The sequence below is a fragment of the Giraffa tippelskirchi genome, chromosome 3 (genome assembly GCF_054371585.1).
Source record: "Giraffa tippelskirchi isolate mGirTip1 chromosome 3, T2T-mGirTip1v1.2.pri, whole genome shotgun sequence".
Classification (NCBI taxonomy): Eukaryota; Metazoa; Chordata; class Mammalia; order Artiodactyla; family Giraffidae; genus Giraffa; species Giraffa tippelskirchi.
The window spans coordinates 48443098-48466558 of record NC_137277.1 but is presented as its reverse complement, the minus strand read 5'-3'; the positions used below and the strand labels follow the sequence as shown (position 1 = coordinate 48466558).

Genomic DNA, 23461 nt, shown 5'->3' with positions numbered 1-23461 from the left:
GGAGAACAAAGTCCTGGGCCGCCCAAATGAAGGGACGGCAAGAAACTATCCTTTGTCGAGCTGATGCCTTAGGAGGAAAAGTAAATGAGAAGGAAACAATCCCTTGAACAAGAGGAGAAGCTCCCATCACTTGGGGAGTTTAGAAAATCTCAAACTCATTGAATATTTTAAAATACGATCCCAGATGCTGATGCCACAAATGCCTGACAAGGAAGCTTGAGCTTTTTGGTGAGGAACTGGAGGTTATCGTGAGTATCCTTGCAGATTTGTAAAAGTGAAAAATAAATTTCGTAACCGAAAAAATGCAAAAACTAAAATAAAACCTCAGAACAGGTTAAAATCAACAGAAGACATACCGGTAAAGTTCAAACAGATCAAAATGAAGCAAGGGGAAACAGAAAACTGAAAAATACAAAAGAGAGGATAAGGCACACAGAGGATAGAGCAGGGCATCTGTCATCTGGGTGACTAGAATCTCAGAATGAGAGGAGGAATGGGAATTTGCTATATGACTCAGGGAACTCAAACAGGGGCTCTGTGACAATCTAGAAGTGGGGGTAGAGAGGGAAATGGGAAGGAGGTTCAGGGAGGGGACATGGATGTAATTATGGCTGACTCTTGTTGATGTTTGACAGAAAACAACAAGCTTCTGTAAAGCAATTATCCTTCAATTAAGAAATAAAGTGGCAAAAAAAAAAAAATGAGAGGAGCGAGAATGAGACAGCAAACAGATCTGAAGAGGTAATGGCTAGCAGTTTTACAAAACAGATGAGAGATATAATTCTGAAGATACAAGGAGGGAGGGCATTATCCCCACTGCTATCAATGGGCCAAGTTTTATATCAGCCACTCCTACCCTCAGGCCTAGCTGGAAAAGGAGAAATACCACTGATGCTGGCCCCTGTCTCACCAGCCAGTCCCAATGGCTTAATGAATAGTGTGTTCTCTGGGACTTCCCATAGAATATAATGTGGATGGTCTTTCAGCCTCACATGGTACATCTACTCCACCATGCCAACTTCCACGGTCATTTCCACCCCTTCCTTCTCCATCTGTCATGCAATTCAAATATCTTAAGTTCACTCTGCATGAGTTATTAATTTCTCCAGGATTCTGGAGCTTTCCTGGCTGCAAAATTGCACCAACCTCTGGGATCCTTACCAGGAAGTAATAGCCTATATCCAGAAAGAATACTCCTAGGTCAATAAGTACCTCCTAATACATTCTTGTGTTCCAGCTTCCTTGATCAAGCACCCTCAAAATCCAGACCCAAGGCACTCTTCCAGCTCAGGCTGGTACATGTGTGCTAAATTTTGCTGTTCCTTTGGAGTTTAGTCCCTTTCCTCTCTTATCAGAAATATAATTTACTGACATGAGAAGACTATGTAACAAAAATATATGGAAAATATGAATGGTCCTATATCTATTAAGGAAATAACATCAGTAATTTTAATCCTTTGCACAAAAAGAAATAATCTTCATATCTAGTTGGCTTCAAAAGCACATTTGGCTTCAAACATTTATTGACAAGATAATGGAGAAAGAATAATCTTTTTAACAAATGGTGCCAGAAAAACTAGACATGCATAGACCAAAAACAAACAAAACAAAGACATCTTGACCTTCACACCTTACACAAGAATTAACTCAAAATGGATCATGGACTTAAACGTAAAACAATGTATGGCAAAAACTATTACAATATTGTAAAGTAATTAGCCCCCAACTAAAATAAATAAATTTATAAGAAAAAAAAAAACCACAAAACTTTTAGGAAAAAAAAAAGGGAAAATCTTCTGGACCTAAGACAAAGCAAAAAGGTCTCAGATTGGACATCCAAAACACAACCCATAGAAGGAAAGATCTATAAATTAGACCTCAGCAATGTTAAACTTTTGTTCTTCAAAAGACCCTGTGAAGAAGATGAACAGACGAACTATAGAAAGGGAGAAAAGTCTGCAAACCACATGTTTAACAAAGCACTTATATTTGAAATATATAAAGAACACTCAAATCTTAACATTAAACAAACAAATGAAAAATCCAATTAGAAAATGGGTCAAAGTCATGAACAGACATTTCAGTGAAGGATATATACAGATGGCAAATAAGCAATGGTGGTGTGACTGTGTTTTTTTAATCTTTATTTTTTTAAGATATAGACTGAAGTAGTGCAGTAGGCAGAATAATGACCCCTCTCTCAAAGAGGCCACTCTGGAATCTCTGGAAACTGTGAATATGTTACATTACACAGCACTGAGGAATCAAAATAGCCTTCAACTGTTTTTGATATGAGGAGATTACCCTGGGTTATCTGTATGACCCAGCGTCACCACAAGGATCCTCATAAGGGTAGCAGGAGTGTCAGTGTCTGAGTGATGCAATATGAGGAAGACTGGAAGGGCCATTGCTGGCTACAGATAAGGAATGTGGCGCAACCTCTAGAAGTCAAAAAAAGCAAGAAAATGATCGTCCCTTGTGTGTGCGTGCTAAGTTGCTTCAGTTGTGTCCAATTCTTTGCAACTCTATGGACTGTAGCCCACCAGGCTCCTCTGTCCACGGGGATTCTCCAGGCAAGAATACTGGATGGACTGCCATTTCCTTCTCCAGGGGATCTTCTCAATCCAGGGATCCAACACGCATCCTTCGTGTCACCTGTATTGGCAGGTGGATTCTTTACCACTAGCGTCACCTGGGAAGCCCCAAATAGCAGAGGAGGGCATCCCTCCAAAAAGGAAGGCAGCTTTGCAGATACCTTGATTTTAACCCAGTGAGACTCATTTCAGACTTCTGACCTCCAGAACTGTAAGAGAATACATTTGAATTGTTTTAAGCCACTAAGTTTGGGGTCATTTGTTACAGCAGCAACAAAAAGCTAATACAACTGAAGCACTGTGCTGTACACCTGAAACTTACATGATTCAGTAAGTCAATTCTACTTAAATTTTTTAAATAAATAAAAATAAAAAATAAGAAGCTAATACGAATACTTATAGATAAAATGATACTATAGTGGTTTTAAAACATGGCCATGATTTCTTTGACACTCCTCCCAGGAAGAGGCAGGGATCTAGGTCCCCTCTCCTTGAATCTGATCAGGAGTGACTGCTTTGACCAGTAGATTATGATAGAAGAAATACGACAGGACTTCTGTAACTAAGTCATAAAAAGCCAGGCAGATTCTCCCTTATTCACCTGGAACACTTATCTTTGAGCCCTAAGACTGCCATCTAGAAGGGCCATATGTACACGGCTCCAGTGAAATTCCCAGCCCAGGCACCACATGTGACCGAGGAAGCCGTCTTAGAAGTGGATCTTCCAGCCCAGATGGTGAGGGCTATTTCTGACCAGGACCACTGGTGGCATCATTGTTGATATCACATCTGTGTGGTCAGATCAGCTGTGAAAGAACATCAGCACCCTCTGCTCTGTGGGAGCAGCAGTTAGCACACACTTCACAGATCTGTCTGTCCTTGAAGGAGGTCTGCTGCAATACCAGCTTCTGGCCACCCTCTAACTAGGAAATCATTTCTTCAGAAAGACCTCAAAGAACAAGCAATTTCATCAGAAGTGTTTCCAACTGATGGAGAAATTGAGCTATTCGTGCAGATACTCTGAACCCCTCTGTTAACCAAAGGGTGTTGACAACCCTGGGGTGTGCAACTGACAGCGTGACATGTCATGTCCCAAGCTCTTAACCATCAGACCACTGTCTCTCAAGCTGTGGTTCCACCTGAAACAGTTTTAACATGACATTCCCTGTTTCAGTTGGTACTCTGCTTGCAGCTAACCAAAAGATCATCCTCTTGGGTGGGCAAAGGTAAGATGATTCAAGTCCCTCTCCCCACTCTGGCAGCTTCGCTTTATGCATGCTTATCAAACAAAAGTCAGAGTATAGGCGAAGTCTCTCTGCTATTCCTCTCCTTTCCCCTTACCCCTACTTGGGTACATTCAGGGCACATCAGCAGATATACTGTCTATGTTGAATCTACCTAGGTTTCGAGACGACTCCCTCTATCCTTCATGGCACCTCCAATCTCTACAAATACTTCCCTTGGTCTTCCCTCATCTGCATTTATGGGAGTGGTGAAGCAATAACATTCCCTGCCCAGGGCAATGATTCTCTCCCCCTCTGTTCAATCTCCGGCTCCAGTAGTCTGAAAGGATGAAAAGAGATACAGGGATAGTCCTGCCATCTCCAGGGGATATTGTCTCTGGAAGGGATATATAGAATTGTCTTTTGGGGGTGAGACAACAGTTTTTTGCGGGATAAATTCCCAACCAACATCTTATTAAATTGCATAGAAAATTTCAGGAACACATGTAAACCCATGGCTGATTCATGTCAATGTATGGCAAAAACTACTACAATATTGTAAAGTAATTAGCCCCCAACTAAAATAAATAAATTTATTTTAAAAAAAAGAAAATTTCAGGAAGATGGAGGGCAGTGACACTGCCTAGTGCTGGAAAATAAAGGAGAAGAATTACTCATAAGATTGCAGTAGAACTCTGCAACTTAGGAAATCACAAGTATGGCCCCGATTTTAGGAAAGATGTACACAACTTGAGTAATGGTTAATATTCTTCACATGCCAAAAATTTAGAAAAATAACAAACATGTTACATACCTAAGGGTATAGAACACACAATTTTGCTTTTAAAAGAAATTAAAATGTTTCCTTTTTCTTTTCTCATTATTTTTCCTTACTACTATTAGTCCATCCAGAGGAGGTTTGATGGCACTGAGTATAGCAGGCAGCCAGGGAGCTTGGGGTGCAAATGAAGAGTGAGCTCCATGCCACATTCTCCCATCTCCAGACAACGTCATGGCTCCATCCACATCAGAACATTTACATTTACTTCCTCAGACATCTCACTATTTTTCTCTTATGTCCAAAGACTTGTACACAAATGTTTGTACAAGTTTTACTCAAATACCCCCAAGTTTCATTCCAAATAGAACTTGAATATCTTTTAAGTGGTGGATGGATAAACAAATTGTGGTACCATTATGCTGCTATAACACAAAACATGCATTCTTAAAAATCACTGCAATGTGAGAAATTGTGCAATAAAAACCATAGGGTTTCAGGGAAACGAGGTTGGGACACAACACTCAAACACTTCCTCAGTGACACACTGGAAAAACTAAGAATCGAATAAAATAATAGCACAACTTTACATATGTGAAATAGTTAACATAAATACTACAGCAAATATGACACTTTGAAAAACACTGAAAGTTTGCTTGTGGAAGTGTGAGTCAGAGGGTTGCAGCTTGTGAGTTATTGTGAAGTGGGAGAAGGACGGTTGTCTAAAATCAGAAACTTGTAATTCGAGTTGTGGGTGGGTATGGCTTATAACATACGCAGTGAACTGAGGTAGATGGTAGGTGTTTGAGCGTGAGTGTGTGTGTCTGTGTGCGCGTGCATGCTGTAGTAACATATACCCTATGAGGCCTGTTCACCTGGTGTTTGTTGTGGATAAAATCACATGTAAGCAAATGGAATTTTCTTTATGCTCAAATCGTTTCCTAATGTGTCAATCATATTAGAATAAATTCACATTTTCTAAAGAACTATGATAGCAGAACTGGCTATACATTCACACAGTATATTACTCAGCAACAAAAAGGAGTCAACGACTGACACATGCAAAAATATGGATACGTGTCACAAGCATGACATTAAGAATCCAGACTGAAAAGGCAACATATTGAATTATTCCACTAGGATGAAACTATAAGGACAGAAATCTGATCAGTGGCCAGGATGAATTAAGAGATGGGAATTTCATCAGAGACACTGAAAACCTTTAAAAAGGATCAAAGAGGAACGTTAAAAATGAAAAATAAGATCGTATAGGTGAAGGGTATATTAGCTAGGCTAACACCAGACTAGACAGAGCAAAGAACCAGTAGACTTGAAGATAGGTCAATAGAAAATATCCTGTTAAGATATCAAAAGTGAAAAAATGTTGAAAATAGGAAGAGTGCATTCAAGACATGTAGAAAAGTATCAAATAAAGAAATAAATATGTATGTTTGTTGGAGTATCAGAAAGGGTGAGAGAATTAGGAAGAAAGAAAAGAGTCAAAGACATTAAACTACAGATCCACAAAGCTCAGGAGTCCCAAGTAAGACAAATACAAAAAAGACAACAGCTAAGCACAACAAAATCAACTTCAGGAAATGCAAATACAGTATACATATTCATGTGTACATGGGACAGTCACTAAGACACACCATATCTGGGCCAAGAAACAAGTCTCAATAAATATCCAAGAATTAAAATAACGCAAAGTATATTCTCTGACCATAGTAGAATCAATTAAACCTGATTGATCTAATTAGAAATCAATAACAATAAAATAGATAGGAAACACTCAAATATTTGGAAATAAAGAATGCAATTCTAAATTACTCATGGGGCAAAGATAAAAATCACAAGAGAAACAAGAAAATATTTTGAACTGAATGATGATGAAAACACATGATATAAAAACCTGTCATTTTGAAGCTAAAGCAGACCTACAAAAAAATTTAGAGCTTTTAATATTTCTATTCAAAAACCAGAAAGATATAGAAAAATTGAATAAATCTTTCACCTTAAGAAGCTAGGAAGAACTGAGGAAGTTAAGCCCAAAGTAAGTTCATGGAAGCAAAGAATAAGACTGGCAAGCAATGAAACAGACATCAGAAAAGAGAAAAATCCGAGAAGTCAAAAACTGGTCATTTGGAAAGAGAAATGAAACTGGCAAATCTTGCGGTTTCTCATACTTTTCTCATTGGGTCCCTCACAAATTTCCCATTAGAGACCAGCAGCTTATCCTTCTATCCTGATGCTATATCAGAGCCAGTCCTCCTGACTCTCCATGGGAGAAAGATCCTGAAGGACAAGGAGTGGGCACAGCCCACAGACAGGTGGGCGAGGAAACCTCCTGGAAAGGACCAGCGCCCTGGGGCCCTGCTAGGTGTGCAGGACGCGGGAGAGGTCCCTGGGGAGTTTCCGCCTAGGCCCAGGGCCTACACGGGGTCAAGGAAGAGCTACCTTTGTGCAGAAGACAGCAAGTCAGCCCCCATGAGCAATGAAACAAATGTCTAGGGATCCTGGGGCTTGGGGAAATATTTCTCCCTCTGAAATTAGACTGAATCTGAGATCCCCAGCACAGAGAGAAACACGGAGTAGAAAGAGAAAGAATCCCACAGATATTCTGCTCCTGAACTGTTTCTCTTTTAGGCGTTTTTCCCCTTTACCACTGCTTCCTCCATATAAGAGACTGTAAAGTCTGTGCCAACCCCAGCAAGGTGTGAATCCAGGAATACATCAGCAATCGCAATTAGACCCCTGAGGGGTCTACAACCAGCAGGGAAAGAGCTAGAGACGTGAACAGATTGGTTACAGGGACCTGAGCCAGGCGAGGTCCCTGCGATCTCAGGAACCACTTCCAGACAAACTCTAGGGCTCAGCTTCCCTTTATGTTAAATTTATGTGTGCTATGTTCTGGTTGTAATTCCTTTCCAACTTCCAATTGTATTATTTACAACAGGTGCTGACAGATCACGGCCTGCTCTCACATCCCCTCACGTTGTGCTCTTCGGTCACACAGGGATTTCAGGGCCTGCAATCAGCTGGGTCCGGGGCAGACACTGTAAGAAATTTATCAAACCAGCAATATTTATGGACTATGTGTACCCAGTTGTGGATTCTGGATTTGGAAAGAATAAAGCTGTCCTTCCTTCCATCCTGTGTGTCTTCTTCTGAATTTAATTAAATATTAAATTTGCGAAGTATAATATTAGAGAGGATGTAGAACTACTGATACCCACATGCTGTGGCTGGCACTGTGACTAGGTCCTGTGGTTTTGGAAAATGCTGTTGTCATCCTGTATAGTAAAAGTGTTACCAAAAGAGTATGTGGGGTCCAGCTGCTCACTGCTCAAAAGCCAATAAACAGGCCAGGTGGGTGGAAAGGAAAGCTTACTTTATTTCAGATCCTGGCATCTGCGTGGAGGGTGGGGTTGCTGAGCAGACATCTGTCCAAAGGCTGACTCCCCATCACCGGCAACCAGTGGGGCAAGAGCTCTTATCTTCAGAAGGAGGGGGCTCTATGTAGAAACAGCACAGTCAGCTCTGACGGTCATCTTCAAATTGGTCATCGGTGGTGCAACCAGTGTCATCTTGGTTGTTTTAGGTACAGTTCATCTTCAGTTCCAGGATCGGTTTGTTTCCACTTCTTTGAGGTCAGTTCTCAGAATTGTGGCAGCTTATGTGGGTGGGTACAGTCTGGGTCATCATAATTAAAGTCTTCCACGTGGGGTTTCAGTATCCATAAGGTAGCTCACAGGATATGGTTCAGAATATTAGCTACAGTTCTTGAGAAGGAACTAAAGGTCCTTAACTACGCTTAATGACTACGTTATTATCATTTGATCTCCTTTGACAGTTTCCCTCTGTTTTCGCATTTCTCATTTCTCTGATTAAACCTATTCTCTGACCAAAGTTTTCCACAAATAAAAGGCAGGCAAAAGACATGGGTTGGGGGCAATGACCATAGGGTCCTACTCCATTTCAAAAGTGTGCTTAGCCAAGGACCTAGCACACCCGCTCCTAAATATATCCCCCAAATACCCTTGCACATGTACACTGGGGAATATGCACAAGGATACTCACAGCAGCCCTTTTGGCATTAGCAGAAATAAATTAATAAAATCAATTATTAGCAAAAATTTAAATGGGAAAATGAAAAATACATCACGGTGTATTCACATGCTGAAATACCGCCAGGAGTGAAAGAAAATGCAGTACAGCTAGATACAGTTATATGGGTGAATTTCAGCAGCAGAATGTTGAGCGAACACGCTATGAGAGAATACATATAATGATTCTACTCACATAAAGTTCAAAAATATACAAAACTAAAAATACATTGTTTAAGATTCAAGTATACTTGGTGAAACTGTGATAGGGAAGAAACTTCGTATTCTCACACAAGTTAATCACTTAAGAGATATTGCCTGTAAGCTTAAATTATGCACAATGACCCATCTTTGGGAGCCCTGCCTCCCATGTCATGATCATCAAGCTAAAATACCTTTGTTTAGCTCATAGGAAACTTTCCAACCATGCCCCACCTGTGAATTGCTGCCAGATAGGAGAAATTAACACATCTCCTCTGGAGTCTGACAAGAACCAGTACCTTACTCCCTCTCCTTATAGTGTAAAAGAAGGCTGAATTCTAACTCAGGAAACACAGTTCTTTGGGACACTAGTCCACCATCTTCTCCCTCCGTGGGTTTTCTGCATAGAGTCACTATTCCTTGCCTCAGCAACTTGTCTCTTGATTAATTGGCCTGTTTTAGGGTGAGCTGTACAAGCTTGAACTTGGTAATAAAAATCACAGGAAAAGCAAGAGTATAGCATAGACTATGTTTGGAAGAGAGATTGTTTGGAGGAAAAGGGAAAAGGGACAGAATTGCAGAGGGCCACATGGGGTAGTGGGTGCATGGATGTTTGTTATGCTGTTTCTCTTCATTATCAATCTTTGCTTTATGCCTCTGTCTGTGTGTGTGTGAGTCACTCAGTTGTGTCCTGCTATCTGAGACCCCATGGACTGTAGCCCACCAGACTCCTCTGTCCATGGAATTCTCCAGGCAAGAATACTGGAGTGGGTAGCCATTCCCTTATCCAGGGGATCTTCTCAACCCAGGGATCAAACCCCTATCTTCAATGGGCAGATTCTTCAATATCTGAGCCACCAGGGAAGCCCTATTTAATGCCTACTCAATGCTAAATAAAAGCAATTATAAAGCCGTAACAATCAGGTTATAGAAAAGAACATTTAGTATGACCCCATTTTTTGTTTAAAGGTATATGTATTTAATATGTATAATGATTATATATAGAAAAATGACTAGAAAATTGCACATCAAAATATGAATAGTAGTAAACAATGAGTTTTTTCTTATAGTTTGATTTTCTTGAAAAGTCTGTAAGAGACAAATGCTCAGGGCCGGGGCAATGGGATGACCCAGAGGGATGGGATGGGGAGGGAGGTGGGTGGGGGGTCCAGGAGGGGGAACACATGTAAACCCATGGCTGATTCATGTCAATGTATGGCAAAAACTATCACAATATTGTAAAGTAATTAGCCCCCAACTAAAATAAATAAATTTATTTTTAAAAAAAAGAATTATGCACCATTTTTCTTAAAAAATTAGTTTCAGCCACATATAGAATTTTATAGTGAAATGATATTTGCTTACAATAGGTCAAAGCACAGACTATGAAACTGATATTTTTGTGTATGATCCCAGCTCAGGAAAGAGCATGCAGAGGCAAGAGAAAAAGATACATCTGAAAGTGATACTGTGCGACCATAGAGAATTTCTGTTTACTTCTTTTTGCTTAAGTATTTTCTAAACTCCTTCATAGTACTACTTTTTCAATAATAAATCATGATGAATGCTTTTGGTTTGTCTCATTTTGAGAAGGATGAGCCAGGGAATTCCCTGGTGGTCCAGTGGTTAGGACTCTGCTCTCTCACTTTGGAGGGCCTGGATTCAATCGCTGGTCGGGGAACTAAGATCCCACAAGAAGTGCAGTATGGCCAAAAAGAAGAAGAAGAATGTGCCAAAAGCCTACTGCTTACTTAAACTTTCAGAGGACTCTATGCATCTTACTCATGGCTTAATCTCTGGCGCCCAGAAGTGCTCAGCTCATAGGATGCATTCAATAATTATTTATAGCAAAAATGAAAGAGTAAATGAGTGAATTGATGAATAAACAGGTGGAAGGGATAAAGCACAACACTTGGTCTCCAATATTTATTTGTCCCTTCTCTGTCCATTTCCTTCTCTGTTCATTACAGTCTAAAAGGGCATAATTTCCATGGGTGAGAAGAAATTGAAGCCCAAGATGGGTAGGAGATTGTATGGTGTTTCATTCCTTGACTTGGATGAAGTCCTTTCTAGCAGCCCAGACAGCTTACAGAATGGTCATCTTTGTGGATTCTTAGGAGACAGGGAGGTAGTAGAATATAAGATGAACAAACAGCAACCGAGTTTCCAAAAAGGGAAGAGGAAAAAAGAGGGATTTCATGAACTTGAGAGGGGTCATCCACCTCTGTCACGGACAAGATTCTATGCCTTTGCAATTCTTGGTAAGAAATTCTCTGTTGGCTCTTTGAAAAGGAAGTGTACATTGCAAGTCAGCATGGGTGCACAGCTAGGGCAAGTGAGGCTGGAACAACTTCACTTCCTTCTCTGGCAGCAATGAACTTCTGAGGAACTGTGGGCTGGAAAAAGCTGTGAGCAAAGGCTCTGCTCGCCAGCATTTAATAAATTTTCTCCAGCTGAGAAAACAGTACTACTCAGGAAACTAACGTACTGTCTACTGTGGGCTGGCACAATATCCCATGTGCCAGTGCAAAAAAAAAAAAAAAAACTTTACCCCCTCCAAAAGTTACCCAGCCTTAATCCTCCCCAGGCCTCCTGCCTCACTCCAGCCCTTCTTTTCTGAGTAGAGAAGTAGGGTCAGTTATGAAAGAATAAAGCTTCAGGAGGAGGGTGCATGCTGCTTACAAAAGCATGGAAGGCAGATAACTAAGTGTTACCAGGAACTTAGATTCAAGAGCCAAGGACTTGGCACAGGGACCCAAGTGATGATATGAGTGAATCAGCTTCTCCCCTCCTCCTGCCCACGTGTGTCCCCCACCTCCCTCACATCTGATGCTCTGCTCACCAAAGGACAAGGGCCAGTGTTGGCCACCTGCTCCATCCTGGTGCACACCCAGGAGCCCACAGTCAGCAGGGAGGACAAAGGCAGCCATCAGAGGCATCCACCACATGCATCTCCATCTCTATGAACTAACAAAGAATGGGGAGAGGCCCTGCTCCCCACTGGGCTCTCGTTTGCTGGGAGAAATCAGGCAGCTCAGACCCTCTCTATCCACCTACAGGGGGGAGACTGAAGTCTCAGGGGAAGGAATCCACAGTCTTTTTTTCCTGCTTTCCCTTAAAGCAACTGACAAGAGCTCTTGTTACATCCACCCACCTGTTCTCCAGGATACAACTACCTTCAGGGCTCACATGGGTGAAATGGAAAGTAAACAGTCAAGTGACTGGACACAAAGGACCTGGACAATGGATCTCACCTCCCTTCTCTTCAGTCACCCACTCTTGTGTCTATTCCTCAAATGCCCCAAACCCATTCTTCCTCTAGGTCTTGGCCTTGCTGTTCCCACTCGTAGGACACACCTCCCCCAATATCCCCCGAGCAAGTCCTGCTCATCCCCAACAAGCCAGCCCCAGCAGAAGTGAACTCCCTCTGAAGAGGCTCCCCTGACTGGCTTGTTAAGCAACCTCCACTCAATCCTCGGGTCTATCAGAACACCTTGGTTTATCCTCTTCCTAATGCTAAAAATTCTCCAAGCCAGGCTTTAGCAATATGTGAACCGTGAACTTCCAGATGTTCAAGCTGGTTTTAGAAAAGGCAGAGGAATCAGAGATCAAATTGCCAATATCCGCTGGATCATTGAAAAAGCAAGAGAGTTCCAGAAAAACATCTATTTCTGCTTTATTGACTACGTCAAAGCCTTTGACTGTGTGGATCAGAATAAACTGTGGAAAATTCTGAAAGAGATGAGAATACCAGATCATCTGACCTGTCTCTTGAGAAACCTGTATGCAGGTCAGGAAGCAACAGTTAGAACTGGACATGGAACAACAGACTGGTTCCAAATAGGAAAAGGAGTATGTCAAGGCTATATATTGTCACCCTGCTTATTTAACTTATATGCAGAGTACATCATGAGAAACACTGGGCTAGAAGAAACAAAAGCTGGAATCAAGATTGCCAGGAGAAATGTCAATAACCTCAGATATGCGGATGACACCACCCTTATGGCAGAAAGTGAAGAACTAAAGAGCCTCTTGATGAAGGTGAAAGAGGAGAGTCAAAAAGTTGGCTTAAAGCTCAACATTCAGAAAACTATGATCATGGCACCTGGTCCCATCACTTCATGGGAAATAGATGGGGAAACAGTGGAAACAGTGTCAGACTTTATTTTTTGGGGCTCCAAAATCACTGCTGATGGTGATTGCAGCCATGAAATTAAAAGATGCTTACTCCTTGGAAGGAAGGTTATGGCCAACCTAGATAGCATATTTAAAAGCAGAGACATTACTTTGCCAACAAAAGTCCGTCTAGTCAAGGCTATGGTTTTTCCAGTGGTCATGTATGGATGTGAGAGTTGGATGGTGAAGAAAGCTGAGTGCCGCAGAATTGATGCTTTTGAACTGTGGTGTTGGAGAAGACTCTTGCGAGTCCCTTGGACTGCAAGGAGATCCAATCAATCCATCCTAAAGGAGATCAATCCTGGGTGTTCATTGGAAGGACTGGTGTTGAAGCTGAAACTCCAATACTTTGGCCACCTCATGCGAAGAGTTGACTCATTGGAAAAGACCCTAATGCTGGGTAGGATTGGGTGCAGGAGGATAAGGGGACGACAGAGGATGAGATGGTTGGATAGCATCACTGACTCGATGGACATGGGTTTGGGTAGACTGTGGGAGTTGGTGATGGACAGAGAGGCCTGACGTGCTGCAATTCATGGGGTCACAAAGAGTCGGACATGACTGAGCGACTGAACTGAACTGAACTGAACGTTTAATTCCATCTCCTACTCCCTGTTTGTCTGATTCTCCAGTATAATTTGAGCATCTAAAAAGCAGAAGCCTTCTTTTCTTGTCTGCCTCAGTATCACCAGGTTGTAGAAAGTATCTGGCATGCAGAAGAAGTTCAATAAAGATAAGTTCAGTTCAGTCACTAAGTCGTGTCCGACTCTTTGCAATCCCATGGACTGCAGCACATCAGTCTTCCCTGTCCATCACCAACTCCCAGAGCTTGCTCAGACTCAAGTCCATCGAATCAGTGATGCCATGCAACTGTCTCATCCTCTGTCATCCCCTTCTCCTCCTGCCTTCAATTTTTCCCAGCATCAGGGTCTTTTCCAGTGAGTCAGTTCTTCGCATCAGGTGGCCAAAGTATTGCAGTTTCAGCTTCAACATCAGTTCTTCCAATGAATATTCAGGACTGATCTCATTTAGGATAGACTGGTTGGATCTCCTTGCAGTCCAAGGAACTCTCAAGAGTCTTCTCCAACACCACAGTTCAAAAGCATCAATTCTTCGGCACTCAGCTTTCTCTACAGTCCAACTCTCACATCCATACATAACTAGTGGAAAAATCATAGCCTTGACTAGATGGACCTTTGTTGACAAAGTAATGTCTCTGCTTTTTAATATGCTGTCTAGGTTGGTCATAACTTTTCTTCAAAAGGAGTGTCTTTTTATTTCATGGCTGCAGTCACCATCTGCAGTGATTTTGGAACCCCCAAAAATAAAGTCTCTCACTATTTCCACTCTTTCTCCATCTATTTGCCATGAAGTGATGGGACCAGATGCCATGATCTTTGTTTTCTGAATGTTGAGCTTTAAGCCAGCTTTTTCATTCTCCTCTTTCACTTTCATCAAGAGGCTCTTTAGTTCTTCTTCACTTTCTGCCGTAAGGGTGGTGTCATCCGCATATCTGAGGTTATTGATATTTCTCCCAGCAGTCTTGATTCCAGCTTGTGCTTCATCCAGTCCAGCATTTCTCATGATGTACTCTGCAAATAAGTTAAATAAGCAGGGTGACAATATACAGCCTTGACATACTCCTTTTCCTATTTAGAACCAGTCTGTTGTTCCATGTCCAGTTCTAACTGTTGCTTCCTAACCTGCATACAGGTTTCTCAAGAGGCAGGTCAGGTGGTCTGGTATTCCCATCTCTTTCAGAATTTTCCACAGTTTGTTGTGATCCACACAGTCAAAGGCTTTGGCGTAGTCAATAAAGCAGAAGTATATGTTTTTCTGGAACTCTCTTGCTTTTTCGATGATCCAGCGGATGTTGGTAGTTTGGTCTCTGGTTCCTCTGCCTTTTCTAAAACCAGTTTGAACACCTGGAAGTTCATGGTTCACGTATTGCTGAAGCCTGGTTTGGAGAATTTTGAGCATTACTTTGCTAGTGTGTGAGATGAGTGCATTTGTGCGGTAGTTTGACCATTCTTGGCATTGCCTTTCTTAGGACATGGAATGAAAACTGACTTTTTCCAGTCTTGTGGCCACTGTGGAGTTTTCCAAATTTGCTGGAACCCTCTTATCCAGGCAAACCAGGGTGGTTGGCACCTTCCATCTCGGTCACTAAACTATCCTGGCATCCTGGGCAGGACCCCTGCAGCACACACTTAGGGTGACAATACACAACTGTTTTCTGTGGACAACGCTGCCCTGCCTCTGGCTCCCCCAACTCAGTCCAGAAGAAACTGTCCCTCAGTCTTGTCCTGGAGGCTGGCCTGGCTGAGCAGAGAGCCCAGGCCCTGCCTGGGTAGCTAAGGGTCTGATGAAGATCCCTGAGCTGGGCAGGGGGCAGGGCCCTTCTGTTCCGCGTAAGTGAAGGTTTCCAGTCCATCCTTGCTGGTGAGGCCCAGCCATCCCAGGAACCCCCTGGACACTGCTCCCTACCACAGCCCCTATCAGGCCTGGACCTCGTGCTCGGGGTGAATCCTGAACTCACCCCACATCCCTCTCCTGGCATCAGGCCGGAGCTGCTGGTCCTGAGACAGTCACCCGGCCTCTGAGTTCATGGTCCACACCTGAGGTCGGGCTCACCGAGGGGGCTTAACCAGGCTCCCAGGGGAGACGAAGAGAGGGGGGACCGTTTCTGATACAGCTCCTGGTCTCTGGGCCTCCCCCACCACCACCCTCAAGATATCAGCCAAACTGAAAGCCAGGGTCGTTCTCTGCCTTCCTCTTTTCTTTGTCTAAATTGACTGAGTTCTCATAATTTACATATGTCAGTGGTCACAATTCCAAAGAATCGAAACTGCCATGCAACCTTAAATTTTTGGATCTTGTGACTTCCTGAGCAGCAGTCTCTTATAAAGGTGGCTCACAGCCCAGATTTCAAGGAGCCAGAGAACCCAGCCCTGTTCCTGTAACTGTCAGCACCCAGAAGGATGAGGGTCAGCCTGGCTACCCCGGTCTTCCTCCTCACTCTTGCCATCCTGCACTCAGAGGCCAATATAGGTGAGACCTGTTACTCTCATTGCTCTGAACAAAGAGAACTCAGGGGCTGGAGACTGAAGGTGGGGAACAGGATTGGGGGTTGCAGTCAGGAGCTATGTGTGGTCTAGAAAACGTGGTCTGGGGTTCCTGCGAAACAGACAGTGTCTTTCCTGAGGGTGTCTCCCCATTTGTGGTCGGGGCTCACTTCTGCCTCCCCTGGGGTGGGGAAAACCTGCCTCTGAAAACAGCCTTCCTGACCTTTGGTCCCCAGCCTTGAGAAGCTGACCCAGAGCCCTCCAGGTGTCTGTTCAGCTGCCTCCAGGCAGGAGCAGAATCTGGGCGAGAGGAAATCACAAAGGATCTGCTCTCTTCATGGCTTAGATGGGGTTTGACCAAATTTCAATGTTTGCCAACATTGAAAAACTGGAAATGTTAAAAATCCCTATTGCCCTTTTCTTTCACAAATATGGAAGACCAAGCAGACATGAGCCCGAGTTTCCACAAGCTCACCTCCCACTGGGACTGAGGTGGAGGTGCTGTCCCCTTAGACAGGGGGCGCTGCCCAGGCCTCAGGGTCCCCACTGCCCGCCACACCCAGCTGCTGTCCACGTGGTCTCGGGGCATTTGAGCCTGAGACACCCGGGTCAGCTTCCCTCCTCTCCCTGCAAGCCTTGTCCAGTGTGTGCACGGCACAGAGCCGTGTACTGAGCTCTCAGTTAATCCCTGTGCTACAGGAAGGGGAAACAGCAGGTGACTGTGAAAGAGGCAGGGCTAAACCCCAGTGTCCTGACCCCCAGCTCACTGCCCTCAACAGGCCTGCTTGCCTCTCTGCAGGGAGCTGGAGCCAGGGGAGAAGGTGGCACAGAGGGACCTGGGAGGAGGCTTCCCAGGAAACTACTCCCCTGAGCTGAATTTCTCTTTTTTTTTTAACTTTTTTTTTTTGTATTGGTGTATAGATGATTGACAATGTTGTCACCATTTCAGGTAAGCAGGGAAGGGACTCAACCATACATACACATGCGTCTATTCTCCCCCAAACTCCTCTCCCATCCACATAACTTTGAGCAGAGTTCCCTGTGCTATTCAGTAGGTCATTATTGGTTATCCATTTTAAATATAGCAGTGTGTACATGTCCCTCTCAAACTCTCTAATTATTCCATCCCCCATCCTTCCCTCTTGGCAACCATAAGTTCATCCTCTAAGTCTGTGAGTCTCTGTTTATAAGTTCACTTGTATCATTTATTTTTAGATTCTGCGTATAAGGGATGTCATACAACATTTCTCCTCTATCTGACTTACTTCACTTAGTATGTTGTTGTTGTTGCTGTTCAGTTATCCAGTCGTGTCCAACTCTTTGCGACCCCAGGAACTGCAGCACGCCAGGCCTCCCTACCCATCACCATCTCCCAGCGTTTGCCCAAGTTCACTCAGTATGGCAATCTCTAAATCCATACACATTGTTGCAAATGGCATTATTTCATTCTTTTTAATGGCTTAGTAATATTCCATTGTATATATGTACCACATCTTCTTTACCCATTCCTCTATCAATAGACATTTAGATTGCTTCCAGGTTTTGGCTATTGTAAACAGTTCTCCTGAGCTGAATTTCAACTGAAATCAGAGACCAAACAATACTCCACACTAGGACTGCCATTTGACATCCTGCTAGTTCAATGGATGATGGCTGTTTTCCAGGAATTTTGACTGTGAAAGAGCTTTTCACTGCTTACCAATAATTTCAGTTATTGTCATATGACTTCTCATCTGCTAACGGGATCAGTGATAACTTCTCAAAGGGTGGTTGTGAGGAAGGGAGATGAACCACATCAGGAACTAAGCCAGACACCAGGCCTATAGTAGAGTCTCAGCGCACATCTTCCTTGACTCATGAGGGGGTTACCTCCCGATAAAAGCACCAGAAATGGAAAATACCGGAAGTTGAAAATGCATACAATGCACCGAACCTCTGAGACACCATAGCTTAGCCTCGCCCATCCCAAAGGTGCTCGGAACTCACCTTAGCCAACAGTTGGGGAACATCATCCAACACAAGCCTATTTTATGATGGAATGCTGTCTAGCACAGGTAATGTTTTTGAACACTGTACTGAAAACAACCTGCAGAATGGTTGTCTGGGTCAAGACTGGTGGTAAATGCATCAGTGTTGACCCCAATGATCGCATGCCTGACCCAGAGTTGCAGCTGCTCTGCCCAGCATCACGAGAGAGGATCTATCCCATATATACATAAAAAGCCGACTCTGTGCCACTAGCTCAGGCAACACGCTGGAATGCACTGGGGGCAGAAGCAGTCATCTCTCCCCGGGAGCCTGGGTCTGGAAGCTCTGCTCTGGCCAGCCTGTGACCTTCTGTCCCTTGTCTAGTTTTTCTGACCCACAGCTTCCTGGTCTGTTCTGTGGGGGTTATAAGGCCTTTATTGCACAAAACAATCATCAGTATAAATATCAGTTTGCACAGTAATTGCTGCAAGGCTATTATTTGCCATTTCAAGGACAAAGGTTCGGAAAGGGTGGGTGTCCTGACTGGAGTCACACAGCTTTCAGGAAAAGAAACAAGGACAAGTGAAGCTTTCAAGCCTCCTGGCAAGCCCTGCTCCTCTGAGCCAAGCAAACGTCCTGCTTCTAGCAGCACCCCTACCCCTACCCAGACCTGTGAGAGAGGGTCTTCTCAGATGCAGGGAACAGTCCTGCCCTGCTGTGGCCCACCCTGGACATCCAGTAGCATTTTCATGTGGGAATTCTTCTCAGCATTTCTCAGGAAATTTTATGTTTTTTCTAAATTCCAAGTCCCAAGAAAACTCAGTTGAGCAATTGGGGAAAACAGGCAAAAGTATCCTAATTCTCTTGATGGAATAAAGCTTACCATTCAATAGAGAGATGTCACTGACTTAAAGGAATTTGCTGACATTAGGCGTGAAAGCAGGAAACATTTGGCACATGGAGTTAAGGTTAAGATCAGCATGTGGGGGGATGCGGACAGGAGCACACACAGGAGAAGTGGTCTTGATCCAGCTTCTTGAGATCATTGCCCTATTACACATGGGAGTTCACAGCTTTGTCTGCTGCTAGGAAATGCTAATAAGTTTGTAAAATTCATACACTTTCACAATCATTCAGCTGTGTCTGACTCTTTGTGACCCCATGGACTGTAGCCCACAGGCTCCTCTGTCCATGGGGACTCTCCAGGCAAGAATACTGGGGTGGGTTACCATGCCCTCCTCCACGGGATAGTCCCAACTCAGGGATTGAACCCAGGTCTCCCGCATTGCAGGCGGATTCTTTACCATCTGAGCCACCAGGGAAGCCCAGTCACATAAGAGGAAATACAAAGAGAAAATGCATAAATGTCACAGAATACTAGGACATGAAACCAGAAACATTTGCTTACGTTTATATAAAATCTAAATTAGCTAAAGCAGGGGACTTCCCCGGTGGTCCAGTGGTTACGACTGCACACTTTCAATGCAAGGGACACAAGTTTGATTCCTGGTCCAGGAGATAAGATTCCACGTGTTTTGTGGCCAGAAAGCAATATCAATTTGAATGAGAAAAACAAATTCAAGAGAAGCAGACTAGATATGTCCATCATTAAATAGGAAATTAGCTCATATGAAGGAAGCATTTAGTACCCAAACTCCAATTGAAAATGCATTTAGACATACTTTCAACAGTTGGGCCAATCCAGTATGGAAAAAATGTTCTATGGAATATTTGCTACAAAATAAAGGTAAAGACTACAAACAGTTTGCAATTGATGCTGTCTGTGTTTTAAATTTTTATTTTTGAATGAGAACTTTAAAAATTTTAAATAGTTGTTACACTTTTTTTGGTTTTTAAATGATTTTCATTGGCCCTTTATTTTGTGTCAATGTTCCCATCTTTTCATTTTTTTTTACTATCAACTGTCTTTAGCTGCTAGAGAACATTAAATGTGTTACTGAGTTTATAATCTTGTCACCATACATAGAAACTTCCCTTATTGTTACTTTGAATTTATTTTTACAGAAAACCTCTGGAACTTTAGGGGGAAAAAAAACCATAGAAAAATGATTCACTGTTTACTGTGTAGTCACATTATTTTTAAAACATGAGAATAAAGTGTTATATAAAAAAATCACCTAACATCACATTGTAAATCAACTATACTTCAAAATAAAATAAAACTTTAAAAATGAAAAAAAATTTAATATGTAGTGCAACCTAAAATGATTTACATCTCATTTTTTAAAAAGATGAATATAGAATAATTTATGATCTGAGAATTTCCGGGAATTCTGATTTCTTATTCCCGAATCCTGAGGACAACCAGAAATTTGAAACACTAGGACCACAGAGTCCCGCCCCAGCCCTGGGGATGGTCTCGGAGAAAAGGTTGGGAGGGGCTGGAAAAGCAGATGGAAGGAGGAAAGGACTTAGAGGAGGACAATTGAAGCAGGGATAGGGGATGGTTTGGGGGAGCCCCCGAAAGGGAGCCTCCCTCGTCGTCCAGTCGTTAAGACTCTGTGCTGCCAATGCAGGGGCCACTGGTTCTATCCCTGGTCAGGGAACCCAGATCCCACATGCAGTGTGGCTTAGCCAAAAGATTTTTTAAAAGGTGGAGGGAGGAAAAAGACCAGGACATTTCCTGCCAGGTTCTCCCGTCTCGTGTCTCCCTCCCCTCCTCAGGGGCTGTGGTGAATGCAGATAGAGGTCTAAGCTTTCTCATGGAGAAGCTTCCAGCATCTTACAGTCCTCTACCTTGCAGAACAAGCTGATAACCTGCATGGCTGCTGTTACTCCTCGATAACAGGGACAGTCCCACTCTCTTGGGTGGAAAATTATCGAAGGACCAGTGACAAGTGCCCCCAGCCAGGGGTCATGTAAGTGCAGCCCCCCAACAATGGAAAGGGTGCAATCTCAAGAAGCAGTAGGGCTGGAAGAGGGAAGGGGGGCGGGACTCTCTAGGAACAGTGATAAGAGTGGGGTGGGGTGGGGGTGACACAGGAGGTAGCTGCTGGTGGGGGTGGGGGCAGAGGCTGGGGCGGTGGGACGGACTCTTCTTTGCCCACTGATTCTCCATTTCTCATCTTCTCCTTCTTGCTCCTCAGCTTCCAGACCAGAGGTGGGCGACTCCTCTGTGCTGACCCAGGCCAGGCCTGGGTGCAAAAGTACATCAAATACCTGGACCAAAGGTCTAAGGGAGCTGGAAGCAGTGGGACCTCCAGAGTCAAGGGAACATGAGAAGAGGCCACAGAGCTACCTCCCCTCCCCAACCAGCTCCCTCGGCCCCAGATGGGCCCTGGGCAAGTCCTGGCCCGAATGAAAGCCCGTGCTTGCGTTTCCATGCTCCTGCTCTGATGGTCTGCGCTCTCCTGAAGCTTTGCTGTGAAGCTCTGCCTTCTGGGGCCAGAGGGGACTGTGGCCCCTGGACAGCATCTGTTGTCCCCTTGCAGGCGCTCAGGGCTTGAAATAAATCTGTGCTGCAGAAAGGGACTGGTGGCTTAAACTGGTTCTCTCGATGACAGCCTGGTCATTTCTTTGATTTTACAGACACTTCCATGGTATTTACTGCGTATCCAGGGCCTTGTAAACATTTCAGTAGAAGTAGGTGTAAATAGTGGAATGGTGGGGGCATAGTTAGGATCAGGAGGAAGACGAACAGTGACCCCAGTTCAGGGTCCTTAGACGAGGTGAACAGTGTGAACACAGACGACCGTGGGGAGACCCTCTGTCTGCATGTGCAGAGCTGAGGCGCACACCGAGCTCACCTCGTCACTCCTTCGTCCAAGTGGGCAGACGGCTCACCGTTCCCAGAAAGCTCTTCCCCAGGTCTCTGCCATTCAAAACATTTACTTCTCTGTGCACCCCTCAACCGCCTTGTGCTCCCCCCTCAAATCTGTGCTCTCCCTCAAAATCTGTGCTCCCTCCCCAATCCATGCACCCCAACACTGAAGTCCTACAGTCTCTTTAGATGCTGCCTGGCCCTTATCCTTGACACCTGGGGTAAAAGTGACCTTGGAAATGTGCCCATCCTCCCCACCACCTCCTCAACTAAAGACAGAGGCAGGTACAGGGCGGTGCTCTGTGGGCGTGAGGAGGAAAGGGAGGCAGGCAGGAGGCGGAGGCTGATGCCAGTCTGGCCGTGCTTCACTGGACAGACTGCAGAAGGGCTTCAGGGACACCAGTGTGGCCCAGTGGAAGCCCTCCGACTCAGTCCTCGGGGAAGGCACACCATGGCTGTCGGGCTCGACCCTAAACTCCTGTACAGGAAGGATGCTCTTCGACACCAGAGGTCAGAGATCTCTGTACATCCGTGAATTTAGTGGTGAGGAGTGGACGACCACCTACTGTCAGGGGCAAAGTCAGGAAATGAGCACAGTCTGTCCTCGGAGCCCACAGCTGCCCTGGTCAAGGCCATTTCCTCAGTTGACGGCCCCCTCCTCTTCCAAACTCCAATTCTTAGCCCCCCTGTGCTCTTGGGCTCACACAAATCCCATTGGAAAACCAGTTCTCTGCACCTCCATCCACATGAAAATGGGATGGAAGCTCAAAGCTCAAAGCCAGAGTGAGTGAGGAGGTGGGGAGACCTGGGGTCTCCAGGAAGGACGGGCGGGAGGGCAGGGGTGAAGAGCGGGAGGGGGTGGGCACAGAGGGCCACTGACGAACTCTGCAGATCAGGCTCCCCTGAGTGGCAAACCGTGGCCGTTCAGCCCGCTGCCATGCAGGTTGGCTCTCCTCCCGAGTTTCTGGGGTGGTCGGGCCTTCGGGGAGCTGGGTGGATACCGAGTGTCCCCTGAATGTGGAGCTCTAACTAACCCCGTCCTCAGGAATGGAACCTCCATCCTCCAAGCTGCTGAAGATGAAAACAGGAAGTCACCCTTGAAACACTCTCCCTGATCCGTCCATCCAATCTATCAACAAATCCTGTCTATCAATAAATCCTGTCAACTCTCTCAAAATCTCTCTCAATTCCAGCCACTTTGGCTTCACCACCACCACCCCAGTCCAAGATCTCTTCCACATGACCTCAGGATGTGCCTCAGAAGCAGATGAGGGCTTGTCCTGAAAGAGCTAAAGACGTGAGAAAAGTCTAGCATAGCCGTTAGGAATGTTTGCTATGCCCTCAGTGAAGGTGCTGGCTTCTGTCTACACAAGTCACACAGAACGATCACTGGAGTGTCTAGTTAGAACCTAGATGACACCAACCGTCTTTTGTTTTGTTGTGTTGTGGTTTTCTTTCTTTTTTTTTTCAGTAGTGCTGCACAGCATATGCTCCCCCTGCAGTGGGAGCACAGAGTCACTACTGGACTGCCAGGGAAGTCTCCCAAACCAACCTTTTTTAAAAGATGTG

General features: G+C 44.4%; 1 protein-coding gene across 1 annotated transcript; it reads left to right on the top strand.

Annotated features, from left to right (window-relative positions):
• Positions 1-16023: 16023 nt before the first annotated feature.
• LOC145543739 (regakine-1-like) lies at positions 16024-21628 on the top strand. The gene is made up of 3 exons (XM_081586279.1): positions 16024-16129; positions 20876-20990; positions 21219-21628. Exons 1-3 carry the CDS (start codon positions 16060-16062, stop codon positions 21349-21351), a joined length of 318 nt encoding a protein of 105 aa, XP_081442405.1. The 5' UTR covers positions 16024-16059; the 3' UTR covers positions 21352-21628.
• Positions 21629-23461: the final 1833 nt, after the last annotated feature.